The sequence below is a fragment of the Rhododendron vialii genome, chromosome 3a (genome assembly GCF_030253575.1).
Source record: "Rhododendron vialii isolate Sample 1 chromosome 3a, ASM3025357v1".
Classification (NCBI taxonomy): domain Eukaryota; kingdom Viridiplantae; phylum Streptophyta; class Magnoliopsida; order Ericales; family Ericaceae; genus Rhododendron; species Rhododendron vialii.
Window position 1 is genome coordinate 30,800,313 of NC_080559.1, and position 16,584 is coordinate 30,816,896.

General features: G+C 38.9%; 2 protein-coding genes across 4 annotated transcripts; one reads left to right on the plus strand and one right to left on the minus strand.

Moving 5' to 3' along the window:
* Window positions 1-1,098: 1,098 nt before the first annotated feature.
* LOC131319872 (uncharacterized) lies at window positions 1,099-4,286 on the plus strand. 2 transcript variants are annotated; one of them, XM_058350300.1, is made up of 3 exons: window positions 1,099-1,979; window positions 3,707-3,765; window positions 3,882-4,286. In XM_058350300.1, exons 1-3 carry the CDS (start codon window positions 1,242-1,244, stop codon window positions 3,979-3,981), a joined length of 897 nt encoding a protein of 298 aa, XP_058206283.1. In that variant the 5' UTR covers window positions 1,099-1,241; the 3' UTR covers window positions 3,982-4,286. The 2 variants fall into 2 exon arrangements, with proteins under 2 accessions (XP_058206283.1, XP_058206284.1); XM_058350301.1 differs by having other exon boundaries at window positions 3,707-3,760.
* Window positions 4,287-6,340: 2,054 nt separating this feature from the next.
* LOC131319873 (ribosome-binding factor PSRP1, chloroplastic) lies at window positions 6,341-10,228 on the minus strand. 2 transcript variants are annotated; one of them, XR_009198059.1, is made up of 6 exons: window positions 9,787-10,211; window positions 8,793-8,936; window positions 8,403-8,675; window positions 6,861-6,969; window positions 6,436-6,766; window positions 6,341-6,402 (listed from the first exon to the last, which is right to left on the minus strand). XR_009198059.1 is itself a non-coding variant. In XM_058350303.1 (5 exons), the coding sequence occupies exons 1-5, from the start codon at window positions 10,060-10,062 to the stop codon at window positions 6,657-6,659; spliced, it is 912 nt and encodes a 303-aa protein (XP_058206286.1). In that variant the 5' UTR covers window positions 10,063-10,228; the 3' UTR covers window positions 6,341-6,656. The 2 variants fall into 2 exon arrangements, 1 of the variants encoding a protein (XP_058206286.1); XM_058350303.1 differs by having other exon boundaries at window positions 6,341-6,766; window positions 9,787-10,228.
* Window positions 10,229-16,584: the final 6,356 nt, after the last annotated feature.

Below are 16,584 nucleotides of genomic sequence, written 5' to 3' on the forward strand. Positions count from 1 at the left end.
GACAGAAGTTATCAATTGTACCAATTTGGTACAAAAATAAAACTTGAAGATCAAAAGAGTTATAATTGATACTTGAAAGACGAAAATGAGATTCAGATGAAATTAGGAGGACCATTCATATAAATTTCCCTATAAAAATTTAGTGGTGTACAATAATGTGACTTCAATGAATTCTTATTTTTACGTGACAAATAGTGACAATGTGACTACAAATATCTAATAGCACAAAGTTTTTTATAAATCACATCAACCATTTATTTCCGAAAAAAAAAAAAAACGTTCCCTGCAACGGTTAAAAATAGCTTTAAAGTATTTAAAGTGAACACATGATTTCAATACATGAGAAATTTTCCCTTTCTACTCATTTTTTCGGAAGATATGAATAAAATGCATAGCTGCCTTGTTTCATACTACTACTTTTTAGTTAAAAGGAGATAAAAAGAAAATTTTGAAAATACCGCCAAACACAAACTTAAAAGTTTGTTCAATTATCTTTGTTTATTTACTTATAAGGGGTGTTTTGGCAAATAGTTTTGCGTTATTTGTTTTTAAATAATTGATTCATACCAATGAGAAAAATTTTTAAAAAGGAAAGAATTTTGAACCAAACTAATATTTTGGAATAAAACCAAAAATAATTCAAAAAGCCTATATATGTTTGATTATTTTTTGTCTTTAATGAACTCTTTTAATATTTTGATCATAATTTTCTATATTTCAGATTTCTCGAGTCGATACCGACCAATAATTCACAATAAAACTAAAACAAAAAAAAACTAACAAATGATATTTTTTTTAAAAGTGATAAAAATACTAATCTAGGCCATCTGGCTCAATTATTACGGGAAATAATTTTGCAACTCCCTTTTTTCCTCTGTAAGTGTACTTTTGCACCAAAAATACACTTGTGGGGGAGTGACGTTAACCCAAAAAAAATGACAAAATCAGCAGCCATTATTACGTATTGACCAAAAAAGCTGTATCAAGTATTTTTCTGCAGAAAATAATAACATGAGAGAGAACAAATACGTTTGCCCGCACGGCTATACGAGGTTTCCCATACAATGATACACATGCGCATTGATTGAGCACCGTAGGCGTGTATATATATATATAAGTAATGGCCAAGCTCTGTGGAAAGTCAAAACCCTAGCCCAAAAATTTTCCCTCCCATGTCCCAACCCCAACTCTAATCCACTTCCCAAATTCTTCACCTCTGCAATTCCACCACCCTTCAACCAATGCTCTGCTCAATCCCGACCGGAAAGTCCGGTTCCAAGTGGCTCGACCGGCTCCGATCGTCCAAAGGTTTCCCAGAGGCCCACAACGACATCGATCTCGACCAATTCCTCTCCAATTCCAACCCCCCCGAACCCGACATTGGACCGGAATCAGAAAGACCGGTTCCCAATCGCAACCAAACAACGCCAGAGGCTCATCGGGAGAGCGGAGAGAGAGAATGGCTCGGTTTGATGAGCAATGTTCTATCCGAGCTGTTTAACATGGGGGAAAAACCGGACGATTTGACGAGAGGCAAAAAGTGCTCTCGCAAGCAACCAAACCCTAGGGTTTGCGCTGTTTCCACGTCATCGAATGTCGAGACGGTGCCGTCTTGTGGCGAGAACAGTTGTGCGGATGTGAAGGAAAGGAGTGAGAGATTGAGAGCGGCGAGGGAAGAGAATGTGGACTTTGAGGAGGATGAGGATTGTTACGGTGATCTGTCAGGGTTTTCGCGAACGGAGGTGACGGTGATTGACTCGAGCTGTGCGTCGTGGAAAAATGAGAAGTTGTTGTTTAGGAGGAAGAACATGTGGAGAGTTCGCGAGAAGAAGAGTCGGTCGGTTAGGGTTGGGGCGAAGAAGAGGAAGGGGAGGCCTTTGGAAGAGGAGAGTGGTGGTGGAGAGAAGAAACAAAAGCGGTGTGATTTATCGAAGGATGGAGCAGATGGAGAATCACGCACGGTGATGCCATCGAGCAATGTGAGTTGGTGATACTTAGATGGTTTTGTGATGATGTTTGTTTTAACGTAGAATATCTTGATTGAATCTTAGACTAGCTTAAGTTGGTGATCACATATTTCGCGTTGTTTTTGTATAACAGTGCAGATTAAGGTAGATTTTGCAGTGGACAACAGCCATAATTATGTGAAGTATATTGAAATATGAGTAATTATACAAGTTCGATGAATCAAATTGCAGTGATGTGAGAGGAGGGTGCCTTAGTGTTCATGTAAATCTTATTGTGTTTGTGCTGCCAGCAGGAGATGTGTGATCACTTTTGTTGTGTTTGGCTAGGTATTGACATTGTGTCTCCTAAGAACTCTACATTGCTAGAGTTGGCTCATGTAGATGCCGTGGCATTCTACTTCCCCATCTTAAGTTCATGCTCCTTGCAGTCAAATTTTCTTGCTGAGTTGCATTTAAAATTCAAGCTTTTGGTGGTTGAATCAAATGCAATAAAGTAAATTGACATTGTTATCTTGTTTTAGTATGCCTGGGTTTTTGCAAGTTTCCCTTTTTGCATCAAATTGCATGCTTTTCTACTTAATGCTCATATCATAATACACTCAACGGCCCATACTAAATTGGACGACCAGAACTTGTTTTATCTTATTCTATTTGCTAGGGATTGTGTAATAGTTGATCTCATATGAATCTTTCAGAAAAAAGGCCATGATCTTTGATGGGCCTTTTTCTCATGTTGTTTTGCTTGAGAATTGAGATTACCAATGGGTTTGTTCTTATTAAATATCCAGTGGTAGAAAACAATTTGACTGGAGACACACACACACAGAGGTTACTATAATTAGAGTGAAGTTGTGAATTATGTTCTGTTGTCTAAACCTGTCCAGACTCCAGATAGTGTTAAGGGGCTAGCTCAATAAAAGTGCTTTATTTTATGACCAGTCCTCTAAAAGTCCAACCGAGGTTAGCCTTCGTATATTCATGACAAATTGACAATATTCATATTGAAGATTTGGACAGCTGTTAAAGCATGGCACCAGCATTCGACTTTGTGCATAGTGTTCTTGATTCAAGGCGGCTTGTCACAAACCTGAAAGCACTTACATTGCTGGACACATTCTGTCCATTTTCAAAATTTTCAGTTTTCTTCCAGGAGGCTTAGCTCAGGCTCCTCAGCTATTAAGCAACATGGCTTCAATGCCAATGCTCACAGCATGTAACATGATAATTCTGGAGGCTTGCTTGTGTAGTTTAATCTCTAGAACATGGACTCTTCTTAATCTTGTACCCATAGCGGACACTAGACACAGGGCGACATGCCAAGCACCCACTAAGTGTGTCTATTTATTAAAGTTATGATACGGTAGTTCATAAATCTTCTGTATTGCACATAAAATCATCTATTTACTTTGCTAACACCATTCTAACTTAGAAAAACTAAGCATTAATTTTGAATTTGCTCTAGTGTCCTTTAGTTGTAAGACTTGGAAGAATATGATGTTAATGCATAGCTGCATCCGATGTCGATACCTCAGTCTAAGTAGAATATAAGTTAACTAAGGAATGCATAAGCGAGTGGAGAATCGTTGATTATCTTGGTCCTTGTCTTGAATAGGATTTGTTCTGCTGTTTAACTGTAAAAGCTGCAATACGGAGGAGCAGTGCGAGTCTGTGGGCTTGAAGACTTTGTATTTGCCACTTCTTTACACAAACTCCATTATGGTTCATTTCCTTGCATGCAGGTACTTGTGCAGTGTGACAAAACGAATGAAGGCCGGACAGACACACCCGATATTGTAAGGCAAGTAGACTTGCTATGACCCTTGGGGTTTTGGTATTATAAATTTCCAAGAAACACTTGCTCCTCTAGTGCATTGTTACTGAAGGTATCCTTTTCCATCAATGGATGTCTTTCAGGTTTCCCAGGAAATCAAAAAAGTGTGGCTCCTCAGCTATCCTTGTAAAGGGTGTTCCAACGAATAAGAAGAATGCAGCAAACATCCCTAGAGCTGTCTGATGTAAACTCGGACAAACTACAAGGCTTGATAGTTGTGCTACTAATATATTCCCTATGCAATGGTACAGTGAGTCGTGTTTTTTTTTTTTTTTTTTTGAAAAAAATATTTAGTGTATTCATCTCTGCAGTGCAAGCATGGGGTTTCAGGTTATGATACCGAATCACCGTGGCTCATGTTGTAAGTTCTGATGTTTGTTTCGTCCATATGTTTCTTTCAAGCAATCTCTGTATTTTGTAGCCATATGCAACATTGTATCGTAACATTAATTGATTTTTGTTGAGAAGAATCTGCAATTTTTCTTTAATTTTTCTCTGTTAAGCCTGTTACCTGAGATTATCTAAAGTCTGATTTTCAGTTTCTCATGTTGTCTCAGCACTCTAGGAGATTTACAGGTTATTAGAAATCAGTGTAATTCTAGCAAAACGGATACTAGATTCAAGTTATTCAACACGAAGTGTATTCTCTAGTTGTAATGAGAATTAGTTTAAGCAACAATGGTACGCAATCTAGGTGGGTTAATTCAAGATGTGACGAGAAACCAAGTTTGTCAAGTTGGTTGTCTCATTTCTTTCTCCAGTGGTGACTTATGTTCGAGTCTCACGGGGAGTAGGTCTAGAGGTCAGGGCTATGGAGCCCCCGTTGACTAATATACTAACTTTTTGCTAATCCCTGTTGATGTATATTGTATGACAAAAAAAAAATTTCAAGATGTGACACTTAGGGCATGTAGTGTTAGGCAAAATAGATGGCCAAAAATGTGTTTTTTATACTTTAGCTAGGCAATTTCAGGCTCTCTTTCCAACCTAAATATTCATTCTCTACTCCTTTAGAATGTTAATTATTTCTTTGGGACTACAAATATACGTGTATACACATGGAAGATGATTCGTGGGATTTGTTTGATTTGAGAATAGGAAATGATGCTTATGAAGTCTTCTGATTCCTTTTGGACATGGGCTGAGCTGCTCTCAAGTAATTTTCTTTTCATAATCAAATGACCTAATTTCACTTTACACACAAAGGCACGCAATTTATTCATTCGAATTAAATCCCTGAGGGAAATTATGCCAGAGAGAGAGAGAGAGAGAGAGAGAGCGCTTCATGCTTTTGTGTGACTGGGAAGTCGGGGGAGAGAATGACAGAAGAAGAGTGTACTATGCCGTGCCCAATGCAGCGAGGTACTGTAGCACAATTCAATTTGTTGAGCCCCTTTCCGAACCTGTTAGAGCAAGTCTAGTGGTTTTGCCAAATGTCACATTTGGCCAAAAAATGACAATGTTGGTGCAATGATGCAATGCCATTTCTTTTTCAATATAATTATTTTTGTATCTCATTTTCAACTAACTTTCATCAGCTATCATTCTTTATCTACCATGTATTATCTACTATTCTTCATCTACCATGTATTATCTACTATTCTTCATCTACCATTTAATACTACCGTTTACCTTTCTTCATTCATCTCTATAAATAAAGAGGCATTCTCTCTCTCTCCAAAAAAAAAAAGCACCAATCTAAACAAGGAGGTCTTTTTTAGCAACGGCCAAAGCAACCAGATCTGGCTCCGGCAACATTTACTTTATCTCTCTCTCTCACTCTCTCTCTTTGTGTGTGGCACACGAACACACAAAACACTCGCATATATTATCCCGAGAATAAGAGGGAGTGAAGGATTAGTGGTTGGCTTTTGTTGCTATTTTTGGGTGGAAATGGGTGGGGCTATTTATGACCGAATAAATGGCACACCATTGGAGTAGGGTTTTCTATTATTTTGGCAGTTTCTGGGAATGACTCAAGCCATTTGGAAACCATTAGAGTCCATTTTTGTGAGTTCTCACTAGGTAAAAGAACTAAAAATTGAGTTTGGAGGGTCTCTTGCACATCCTCTAAAGAAGGGAGTCATGACTCATGTAGCTAGAGAGAAGAATAAAAGCGGGCTAAAAATAATTAGGCAGGAGAGAGATGGAGAGCGAGAGAGAGAGTTTTGGCAATGGACAACGAGCAACTCACAAATGTTAAATGGTGCATGATTTTGGTTAGTTTCCGTTTCGCTAAGATAAATAACTACTTGTTTTTGACGTATTGCAAGAGAATGACTTATCTTGTAAAGCGGAAAATAAGTACTTAAAAATTAAGAACCTTAGCGGAACGGGTACTCTTCCGGAATCCGGAGGGCATTGCTAACTAGACAACTTGTTTTCTTGTCCTGTTCTGGGACGAAAAGCTCATAGGGATAGTAGACTTTGTTACCCAACAACTCATCTGACTTGGGTACTTTTGTGGAATGACACACAAAGAACAACAGGTGGTTAATCGTTGGAATAGTAAGAGGAAGAAGGCAATTCTTGACAAAGAAAGGAGAAAAACACGTGTCGTTAACTGGTATACTAATTTTCGATGATTCGCCGGTAATAACATAACTTTTCCCAAGTACCTATATCCCGGGCACCTACTCCTGCAAACTACTCTTACAAGATACAAAAATCAAAAAACACATCTCTGTACAATCCAAACTCGATCTTCATTTTGATCTCGAACGTAATCATGCAACCCCCACTTCATGCAGACTCTCCCCTTGCGAAAACCAGAAATGTTATGCATGTGGTTATTCATATATTGCAATAGGATTTTGCGTCACAAGAAGAAATGAAGAATCTATTCTGCCAAAGTGGGCTCAATCCACCTCGATCACCACGGGCTCTAATTTCTCAGCTTCGCCATTTCCTTTAGGAATAATAATCCCATAGCCTCCGGCTTTTCGTTTGTACAGAATGTTTACCTGACCTGGAGCCAAGGCAGGGAGTAACATAACAATTAGGTTAAAACAGTACTCCAGTAACGACAAAGCCTACTTGATAATGATAGGTTTAAACTGTACCAGTTTCTTCATTTCGAAAACCATAGAAGTCATGATGGACCATTTCCAGCTGCTCAATTGCTTCAGCAACAGTCAAAGGTGGCATGTCAAAATATTTCGTACGAACAATCTGAAACATGACTTTATGCAGTCAGTATGTGCCGGAGAAAATAGGTGCGAGTAGGTATTTGTACAACAGTCAACAACAAAGAGTTCCAGGAGATCAAACCATTAGCGTGCCTGCTTTGAAGCTGGGATGAGAAGAGCTGTTCAATGCCATGTTCTGATATTGTGACAGTTCTATATTTATACAAATCATGGCGTAACCGTGTAATAATACAGTTCCTATAGCAAAGAATTAAATCAACAGAATAACTTCGGTGAAATGCATGCAACCAAGCATCTAGACCCATCTGCAAACTACATGCACCAATCACCAACAATCAATGGCATAATACAGTCTAGCCGTAAAAAGTTCAATTGGAAACCGAACCAAACCAAACTAAGCCTCGTGTTCTACTTAAAGAATGTGCAGCCAAGATTCTGAAGGGGTTTCAGGGTATAGCAGAAAGTTGAGACTTGAGAAATTGCAAATTAAATTCTGCAAATATCAAGAAGTTCCAGAAATCACAACTTAGTTTGCGCATGAATTCACTACCATCAGTTGCCTCACCATTTAACAGTGGATCCAAAGGATTTTGTTACTCTTATTCTAGAAGCCACCACTTTTTTGGATCTAAAGGGATGGCAATAGTGTTGGGGAAGCATTTGAGGAGTAAGTTTCTAGTTCAAGATCAGAAGAGGCAACCCCAAGACGTATATGGTAATGCTAAGTACAGAATAGAGACAATTTCACCAACTTTACTGCTCTTGTCTAGGCAACCTACAATACACAATCAACTCTCATGAAGTAAAGATCAGGGGATCTTGCTTACCAACATGATGATAACACTAGAAACCTTGTGTCTAGAAAATGGATTAGACCAACATTTGGGCAGTATTATAGATGAGATAAACTTGATAACTTGGTTGGGAAAAGTAGACTATGGAAGATGAGATACTGAAGTTTTGCTTAACCAGGGGAACAGCAAATGAATCCAAATAAGGATTCTTTATTACAAACTATGGGAACGGATTACAACTAAATGCGAACTAATCATGTAGTCAGAACAGAACAGTAATGTTAAGCTCGACGAGGACAAACTACAATAAGACTGCAATTTGCAGCCAAATTGGTTGCGCGAGTTGTGTATACAGGAAAGCGATAGACAAATGTTGCATACCAAAACTTAACACTGCTAGGAAACAACAAATCGACAATCTCTTATCAGGGGGCTTTCTCATATTTAATGCGAAAATTGAGTCTAACCAAAAAGACTGAACGTTGATTGTGTTTCCTAACAAGCGAAAATAAAAACATCTTTTATGACAATGCGGGTGACATCTTTTAGACTCAATAAGCTACTTCGACACAAGAAAGCATATGAAAAAGGTATGCAAGTAGCTTCGAAAGTATGGGAAAATAAATAAATTTGAGAGGATACTAAAAGGTGAAGAGACAACCTTATTGATGAAGTCTCCTTTTCCTTTTCCTTCTCCTTCTTCTTCTTCCTCCTCTTCCTCTTCCTCTTCCTCGAAAGAGTATCCATTCTCCATGTAAAGTTCCTCGGGGTCCCTCAATCTCCCCTTCATGTGCCGACCATGGTCTATTTCCTTCTCCTTAATTTTCCTCAACTTCCTTTTTACAATCGCTGATACCAAATCTATACTCCCATAGAGTGAATCTGCATCTTCCTCGGCCCGAACCACTCCGTGCCTCTTTGTATACATAGTCACCTATACACACAAAAGAAAGGGGAAAAAAAAAAAAACCCTAAAGAAATAAACATCTCATCCAAATTGCACAACTAAATGGCACAAGACAAATAGCAATATGGTTTTTGGGTCCTCCACCTCACATCTACTGGTCTTTGGGCCTTTTCCAAACTCGCCGCCGCGAACTGATAACCTAACATCAACTTCCCTCACTAGATTGGAGTGGTGCTTAACAGCCTTGCCAACCTTCTCTTCCACATACTTCTTAACTGCATCATTCAACTGCAAATGCAAAGCATCTTGAATTTCACGTACTAGTCTTAAAATCAATTGGAGTGCCGCAGTAATGGAAGTAAAAGTGAAAACGAAAGAGCTAACGGAATGTTTGGGATGCCCAAAACCACACATTTTCTTTTCAGAACCTTTCATTTCATATTCGGTGAACTTTCAGAGTTTTTATTTAATGTTTTTTTTTCCTGGTTTGACCAGAGGAGTATGGTAAAGAAGTATGAATCAAGATATCAAATAAGTCTACAAAATGCAAACAACAACAACAACCACTACTACTGCTAACCATGTAATCCCCAAATGCCAAAAATAGTGTCTGAAAATAGATTTCTCTACAGTGATATAGTTGAACATTGTGGACTGTGGAGTTTAGCTATTTTTATCCTTCTCTTACTATACACATAAATTAAGTGATCTAAATAGCCCCGAGTTTTTTTTTACCAGACGTTGTTAGTATAAGTTAGATTACCACGAGGACCAACCTGGCAACCTCCTGTCCCCAGGAGTCAGAATCCTGAGGTGTGACCTAAACCTCACGCCCCAAAAGAGCGCTACACAATCATTGGGCCAAACCCAAGGTTAATAGCCCCAAGTTCGGTTGCTAAGAAAAAAGAGAGGGAAAATGGGGGCTAAAAATGAAATAAAATAAAATAAAAAATTGAAGCACGACAAAAATACTCAAGGATAAGTTGAGTGCGTCGGGTTCAAACGTCGTCACAATCGAAATATTGACAATAGGCAACAGCATTATCGTATCAAAAATTTCCTGCTATATCTGGGGAACCAAACAGTGCAGTGCAGTAACTAGTTAGGGTTTAAAGAGTAGTAACAAGTAAGTAAGTACCTTTATGTTTCTGCCTTGGAGAATCAGTTTAACAGAGGAAAGCGGACCATCCCACAACATCCGAACGACGAGGGACTCGTTCCGGTCGATCCTCCCGAGAGGAACAATTTGATTCATTCTGAGATTAGCCGAAGACGGGTTCAGAAAATCGGAACGGCTCGAAGATAATCCGGAGAGGTAAGGCCGAGCGGATGAACAACGGCACAGATACGGATGTTGTTGGTGGTGGCGGAAGGTTGTTTTTGCGGTGGCGGTGGAAGGGAACAAAGTCGCCATTATCCGAAGTCAGTGCAATTTTACGAAACGAATCGATTACCGGTGAGGGTTTTGATAAGGAATTCAGAGAGAGAAATGATGGAGTCGAGGGAGGGAGGAGAAGGAATTGTCTGTGGTCTGTCGGAACGATGATACAGGTGGAGTCATTATCCGGAATTCCGGATCCGGATAATGGTGGAATTTACCAGAGGAATCCAGGTGACACGTGGCCCGAAGGTTCGTGTAGGGCCCGACCGGAGAATCGGATAAGTGATGACACTGGTGGGCCTTTTCATCCCAAAGCTCCCATTATCCAATTCCAAATATGGGCCGATGGCCCGGGCCTTAGGGGTTTTTTGTTTTTTTTTTCAAAATTATTTTTTTCGACATCTAATTTGTGTGTGTGTGTGTGTGTATATATATATATATCAAAACAAGAACAGGTACAAATTACACGGAAACAACAAGAACAAACAACAAAAAAGAAAAAGCAGCTCAGCTCCGGTGTCGGACTCAACGCTCCGCTCGTATACGATGGGATATTGTCGACAAGTTTTGCGAATTGAAGCTGCTAGAAAAACTTAATATAATGGATAAATTCTGTTGTGGAGGGGATTAGGTTTTCGTTGCAAGCAAATTATTGAAATGAAATTAGTAGTACTATGAAGTGCCTGACTAATTTAACACGAAATAAGTTTTGATAGCTAGTACGTTAAGTACTTTCATGCATATATGGAAATATTTTGAGTCTCTCTGCAAATTATTTTCTTAAGCGAATAACCTACAAGTTAAACAAATCAATCATATAGTAACCTAACCGTAGATTGGACGCATTTCTATGCGAAATCTCTAATACTATCTCTTTACATATAGTTAAAGAACCACAACAACACACACTTAGGAGTTACCCGGCCAGTGATTCGGGCGGATGCTAAGGTTTTGAGAGTACTCCTCAATATCTAGGGTTTGATTCCTTACCGGGTGAGTACCCTAAAGTAGTTGGGGGTGGTGATTGGTGTGACCACGCTAGCTCTCCCGGAGGTCTGGGTTGTGCAGTCGAGTCTATTTAACAGCTTAGCTATAGGGCTATTCCTCCGTTAAAAAAAGAAAAAGAAAACTCACGGCCACAACAACTGAAGTAAGTAACGGTAATCCTTGCAAACCAATTGCAAAATGCAAGTATCAAGGAAGGGAAGATTTATTATCAAGAAGAAGTGTGAGGGCATCCTTGTCAGTCTCAGCTGATTTTGGACCAAATTAATCTTAAAAACTACATTTCTATTTTAACTAGTCATTTTTTTACAATTACGTGTAATCAGGTTTTTTACTCTTACTTTTTTTCTCAATTAAATATTCATACTCATCTTTTCTTTTAATGCTTTTTAATGCTCTCCCATGTAGATGAACGGTGAGGCAAAAGAGCCGAGCAACTGTAGCAATTTTGTTTTGCTGAGATCATGAGGCAAGGCTGATTTTTGCATCAAATTCCTCCTTCCACTTGCTAGTTTACCCAAAACAATGGTTTGAAGAGCCTGGTATTGATGCTCTGGATACCTGAAACCTGTGAGGCTCTCTATTCTCTTGTTCTTTTGTTACTAGCTCTTTTCCCATCGTATCTAGCTTGTCTGCAGTCCAGTTTTGGACTGCAGAAGTGCGGTCCAAGTGATCGCAACTGTCGGGTGGTATTTTTAATGGTCTAGACTGCAGAAGTGTGGTCCAAGTGATCGCAACTGTCGGGTGATATTTTTAATGGTCTAGATTTGTTTTCATATTCTTACCGATAAGAATGTACTTTTATCGGTAAAAGTCTCAGTAAATCTGAACCATTGATTATCAAGATGAACGGTTCAGATTGAACCGCACATGCTTCTCTGCAGTCAAACTGTAGAGAAGCCAGATCCTTTCCCATCAGGAACGGAGCCAGGATTTCACCCTAGCAGTGGCGAAATGTATGCTAAAAAAAATAAAAAGATGCATTGTAATATGTGTTCAACACTTTGTTTAATACTTTTCTTTTCTTAAAAACGACTCAATTATTTTCTTGACCATGATTACCTACCACATTAGTTTACACAAATCAATAAACTGCTATATTTCTTTCATATAGTGCAAATACCATATACTCCTTCTCAATACAAACTCAATAAGGAATTCAAAACATTCAATAATTTCTCGAACTTCAATTGAATATTGAAAAAGACTAACATTTTTTCAATGGAGTTTGAGAAATCTATGCAAAATGCCCAACGACAACTGATATTTTAATTTTTCGAAATCCCACTACTGCACAAAGCCGGCATTGGAAATTTGAAAATCTGGGAGTCCAATAAATGAGAAATCCACTACTAACGAGTCATGCACAATGCTGATTGTTTTGGTTAACTTGTTTAATTTTGTAGGTTAAAGAGTGGAGTTTTTTTTTTTTCTTAATTAGACCCCATCCTTTATATTATTTCACTTTGGCTCATTGAATTTAGTTTTGGAATACTATTTTGAGTCTCCTTTTCTTGAAATAAAATAGAGGTTTTTAGGACCAGTATATAACAAAAAGAGTACTGCTATTGGTACCGATGGTACTGTAGAGAAAATGCACCGATGGCCACCGGACGGCCGATCCGAGCCGTCCAAAAATTTTAAAAAACAAAACCGAGTGGGCCTACGCGAGAATCAATGGCATCCGAGGTGTGTAGGGTACTTGATCCGAACACCCCTTTTTCGTCTATATATGTATATACGTGTATATATACGAAAAAGGGGTGCTCAGATCAAGTACCCTACACACCTCGGATGCCATTAATTCTCGCGTAAGCCCACTCGGTTTTATTTTTTAAAATTTTTGGACGGATCGGATCGGCCGTCCGGTGGCTGTCGGTGCATTTTCCCTACGGTACCATCGGTACCAATAGGATTTTCGTAACAAAAAATAAAGAAAAAAAATCTAGTAGTGGCGAAGTCCCTATTAGTTGGGGATGATATTTTTTTGACATATAATAATTGTATTTTCTAAAATTCTTGTCGTGGCGATCGCCCCTACTAGACCTCTCCAGCTCCATCCTTCTTTCCCATTCACATGTTTATCTCATTTTTGTACCAAAATGGATGCATTTCTACGCCACTCGGTATGTTTGCGCTGGTATGATCAAATTGGGTGACAAATCGCCATCCAATTGTCCAAGTGGATGCAGGAGGCCGGAGACAAATTGCTAACCACTTGCCAAAGTTCCCATCATTGTCATATTCTAGAAAGCATTGGCTCTAGATCGATGATCAGCTTTCAAAATAGCCAAAATACTATGAGTTGGCATGGGTACGGAAAGTGCACGCCAAATCCCATGTGTTGATTCAAGTTTGGCGTCGCCACCTTGCTTGTTGCATATCCCTTGACCATGTCAATAATTCCAACCAATGAATTTGTTTAATTAGCAAATCCCAGAGTGAAGTTCTAAGCTAAACACAGACTTACTTGCATTGTTTTCGCAACGTAAACGTTTATATTTACCGACGGTGTATCCGGTACGTGAGGCTCCCGTCGTTATAGGGTTTGGAAAAATGTTAAACGTGCACAATCTTATTCCGAAGAATGGTGAAAGTTGTTTCTGCAGGAACTCGCAACCGTTATGTCACTTTGGGACAACGTGACCTTACTCTTATGAAAATCATTTATGAAAAAACGGTTTAGAGTTCCGAACAATCTAAGCATTAGCTACTTGAGTACTTTCATGCTAGTAACCATAGATTGAACACATATCTATTCGAAACTCTCTAATATCTCCATATATATCGCCAAAGAACCTCAATGACAACTCGAGTCATACGAAGCTTAGTTATTGCCTATGAATATCTAAAACCTCCCGATTCTCTCGTTCTTTCGTCAGCTCTTTTTCCATTCATATGATTATGAAATTTTTGTACGAAAACGAACGGATTAGCCGGCGTCCGATTAACTAGTGGTTGCGGGCTGGAGACAAATAGCTAACTACTTACCAGATTTACCGTCATTATAAAGCTGTGGCTCTTGAGCTTTCAAAATATTCTAGGACTAAATATCTATGAGCTGGCATGGGCAGGGACCGGAAGGTCCAGCCAATCCATTTGTTGATTCAAGTGGTGCTTTGGTAAGGTCATTTTTAATGTTTTGCAAATGCCGTCTTTTTCGGTTTTTAAAAAGGAAAAAAAAAAGTAGTTTGGGCAAAATCTTTATGTTAAAGACAAGGTGTTAGGGTAATGTCTTATTGAGGGCTTCTATTGCCAGATGTGGAAGGCCCAAATTTGGCGGGTATGTCATCATACAAGTAGCCCAAATATTCGGTCTTTAGGCTTACTCAAAAAGACTAAAACATCGGTGAAAAAGTTTATCCAAAGACAGTCTAATTATTAGCAAACTCGTAATTGTGACAAAGGGCAGAGCTTTTGATTTTTTTCATGTTAGCGAGAGAAAAAAATTATTTTTCCGTGTCGTCAAAGTATTCTAGGCTACCCTCAGAGACAATCTCGCTTGTGAACTAAGTTATATCATATAAACATATATTTACAGTGTTTTACTGAATCACAACATACGTTACATCTACAAACGAGCTACCTACCAAATGCACGAGGCTCACGCCTCTACAAAATCTAAAAAAGAGTTACTAATTTTGCACTCTTACCCCCAAGGGCAAAAAGTTACTCCAATATTTCTGCGACTCTTACCTGAAATCACAAGTCACACAGTGAGACAACCTTACACCTATGATTCGCTCAAAATAGATATGTTGACCTCGATCAATGTGGGATCATGCATTTTTTTTGTCTAAGTTTCTTTGTGTCAAGTGTAGCGTAGGGTGGTCACTTCAAAGGCGCCTGAGGTGATAAAGCCAAGCAACGACTCTTGAACCGTCCAAGTGAATGGCATATATCGCTCGCAGAATCAAGAAAGAGGAAATCATTGGAAGATGGTGGTCTAAAAGAATAAAGGAGACATGTGTCGATAGGACATGGCTTCCTTCAACTATATATCTTACCATATTTGTTTGAGGTGTGTTTATTATTGTACTACTCCCTCTTTTCACTTCTTGTGGTTGCAATTGGCTAAGGCAATAAGCTTTGATGACCGTCCATTATATAGAGGAGAGAAAAGAATATACGCCCACCAATGGCTACGAGAGATACCTTCCTTGGAACATAGTACAATACTCTCAAAACTTAAAAGCTTACTACTATTCTAGTCCCAAATTTTAGTCTACTATTAGAAATTATCAAACGTGGATCTTAATTCACACAAATCATTGAATTCACACTCTAGGACAGTTGTACAGCAAAGTCAGTCCTATGATCACAGAATTTATTGGAGTATTAGATTTCAACGAGCACGAAATCACCACAGATATATATATCTGGGTCATTTAAAGATTGGCGTTGTTAGCGATGATGTTGGTTGGATAAAACATGTATCCCCAAGACAAAAATATCCCGACATATCTTTTTCCAAACTCTAATAAAAATTGCCAAATATTTGTACACATTTTTTACATTAATAATACAGTGGTCCTAGAGTTGGTAACTTTTTGTTGTCCCTTTGGAACAATTGATAAAATTGGAACCATAGAATTGGGAGTCAGCCGTTTCTATTCACTAATAATTAACGTGCTTGACTTAAAAACTTGACAATCTCTTAGGGTAAGGCCGCAAGAGAAAAATCTCTAGGAATTTGTAAGTTTCGGTGTAGATGAGCTGCCTTTGATCAGACCAGAAAGGAGAATAATCGAGGTACGCGTAACTTGATCAGGACATCCTGAACGTCGAAACGAAAAAAAAAAGGAAAAAAAAAAGAAAAAAAACAACAACTAACGTGCCACCTTGAAGCTACAAATCACGGGCCTCAAGTTGATCTTACCACGTGTCGCGTTCCTAACCATGAGATCCAAGACTTTTCCGCCAAAAAGATCTTCCCGCTTGTAGGACCCATTCCTCAAGCCAACGAAAAATATCACAATCTTTTTCCCCAATTCTAGCTTTGAATTCGTGACCCGATTCAGATCTCCTTTTAATTCGTGACCAATTACTTACCACGTATTTTTTTCCCCCCGATTTTGACCTTCAAAATTAGCAACACCAACCAAAATTCGAAGCCGTCAACGAATGTCCAATGGCACTTTCTCATATCTTTCACATGGAAATAGAGGATTCGATTCTCGCTAAGAGCGCGAATGCTTAGTGTGGTGGTCGGTTTCCTTTAGGTGATCCCCACCCGTATGCCGCTTGGCGGTATCCCATCTCTACCCTCTTAGAAGTATGCTAGACATCTGTCGAATGAAAAAAAAAAAAAAAAACACAAACCCCAGTGGCCAATAAGCGCACAGCTTAAGATATTGGAAAAAAGTGTCGACACGGCAAATTTGAACCACACAACTCAGATCTTTCCTTTCAGATATTTTACGCAATCCCCAACAGGAGAGGCCGTTGGATTAGAGGATCTCGTAGCTGGGCACGTTACATCCACCGTCGGATCGTGCAACATCGTCCGTCCATTCAAAGTTAGTGGCCACTTGCGAGCTGAGATATTTC

What these genes read in the sequence shown, in the direction of transcription:
- LOC131319872 (XM_058350300.1), top strand. Translation starts at nt 1,242, where the DNA reads ATGCTCTGCTCAATCCCGACCGGAAAGTCCGGTTCCAAGTGGCTCGAC. An exon ending in CGGTGATGCCATCGAGCAAT is followed by an intron (nt 1,980 to 3,706) that starts GTGAGTTGGTGA and finishes CCTTGCATGCAG; the next exon opens with GTACTTGTGCAGTGTGACAA. An exon ending in GACACACCCGATATTGTAAG is followed by an intron (nt 3,766 to 3,881) that starts GCAAGTAGACTT and finishes GATGTCTTTCAG; the next exon opens with GTTTCCCAGGAAATCAAAAA.
- LOC131319873 (XM_058350303.1), bottom strand. Translation starts at nt 10,062, where the DNA reads ATGGCGACTTTGTTCCCTTCCACCGCCACCGCAAAAACAACCTTCCGC. An exon ending in CAAAGACCAGTAGATGTGAG is followed by an intron (nt 8,676 to 8,792) that starts GTGGAGGACCCA and finishes TTGTGTGTATAG; the next exon opens with GTGACTATGTATACAAAGAG. An exon ending in TTTTCGAAATGAAGAAACTG is followed by an intron (nt 6,767 to 6,860) that starts GTACAGTTTAAA and finishes CCTTGGCTCCAG; the next exon opens with GTCAGGTAAACATTCTGTAC.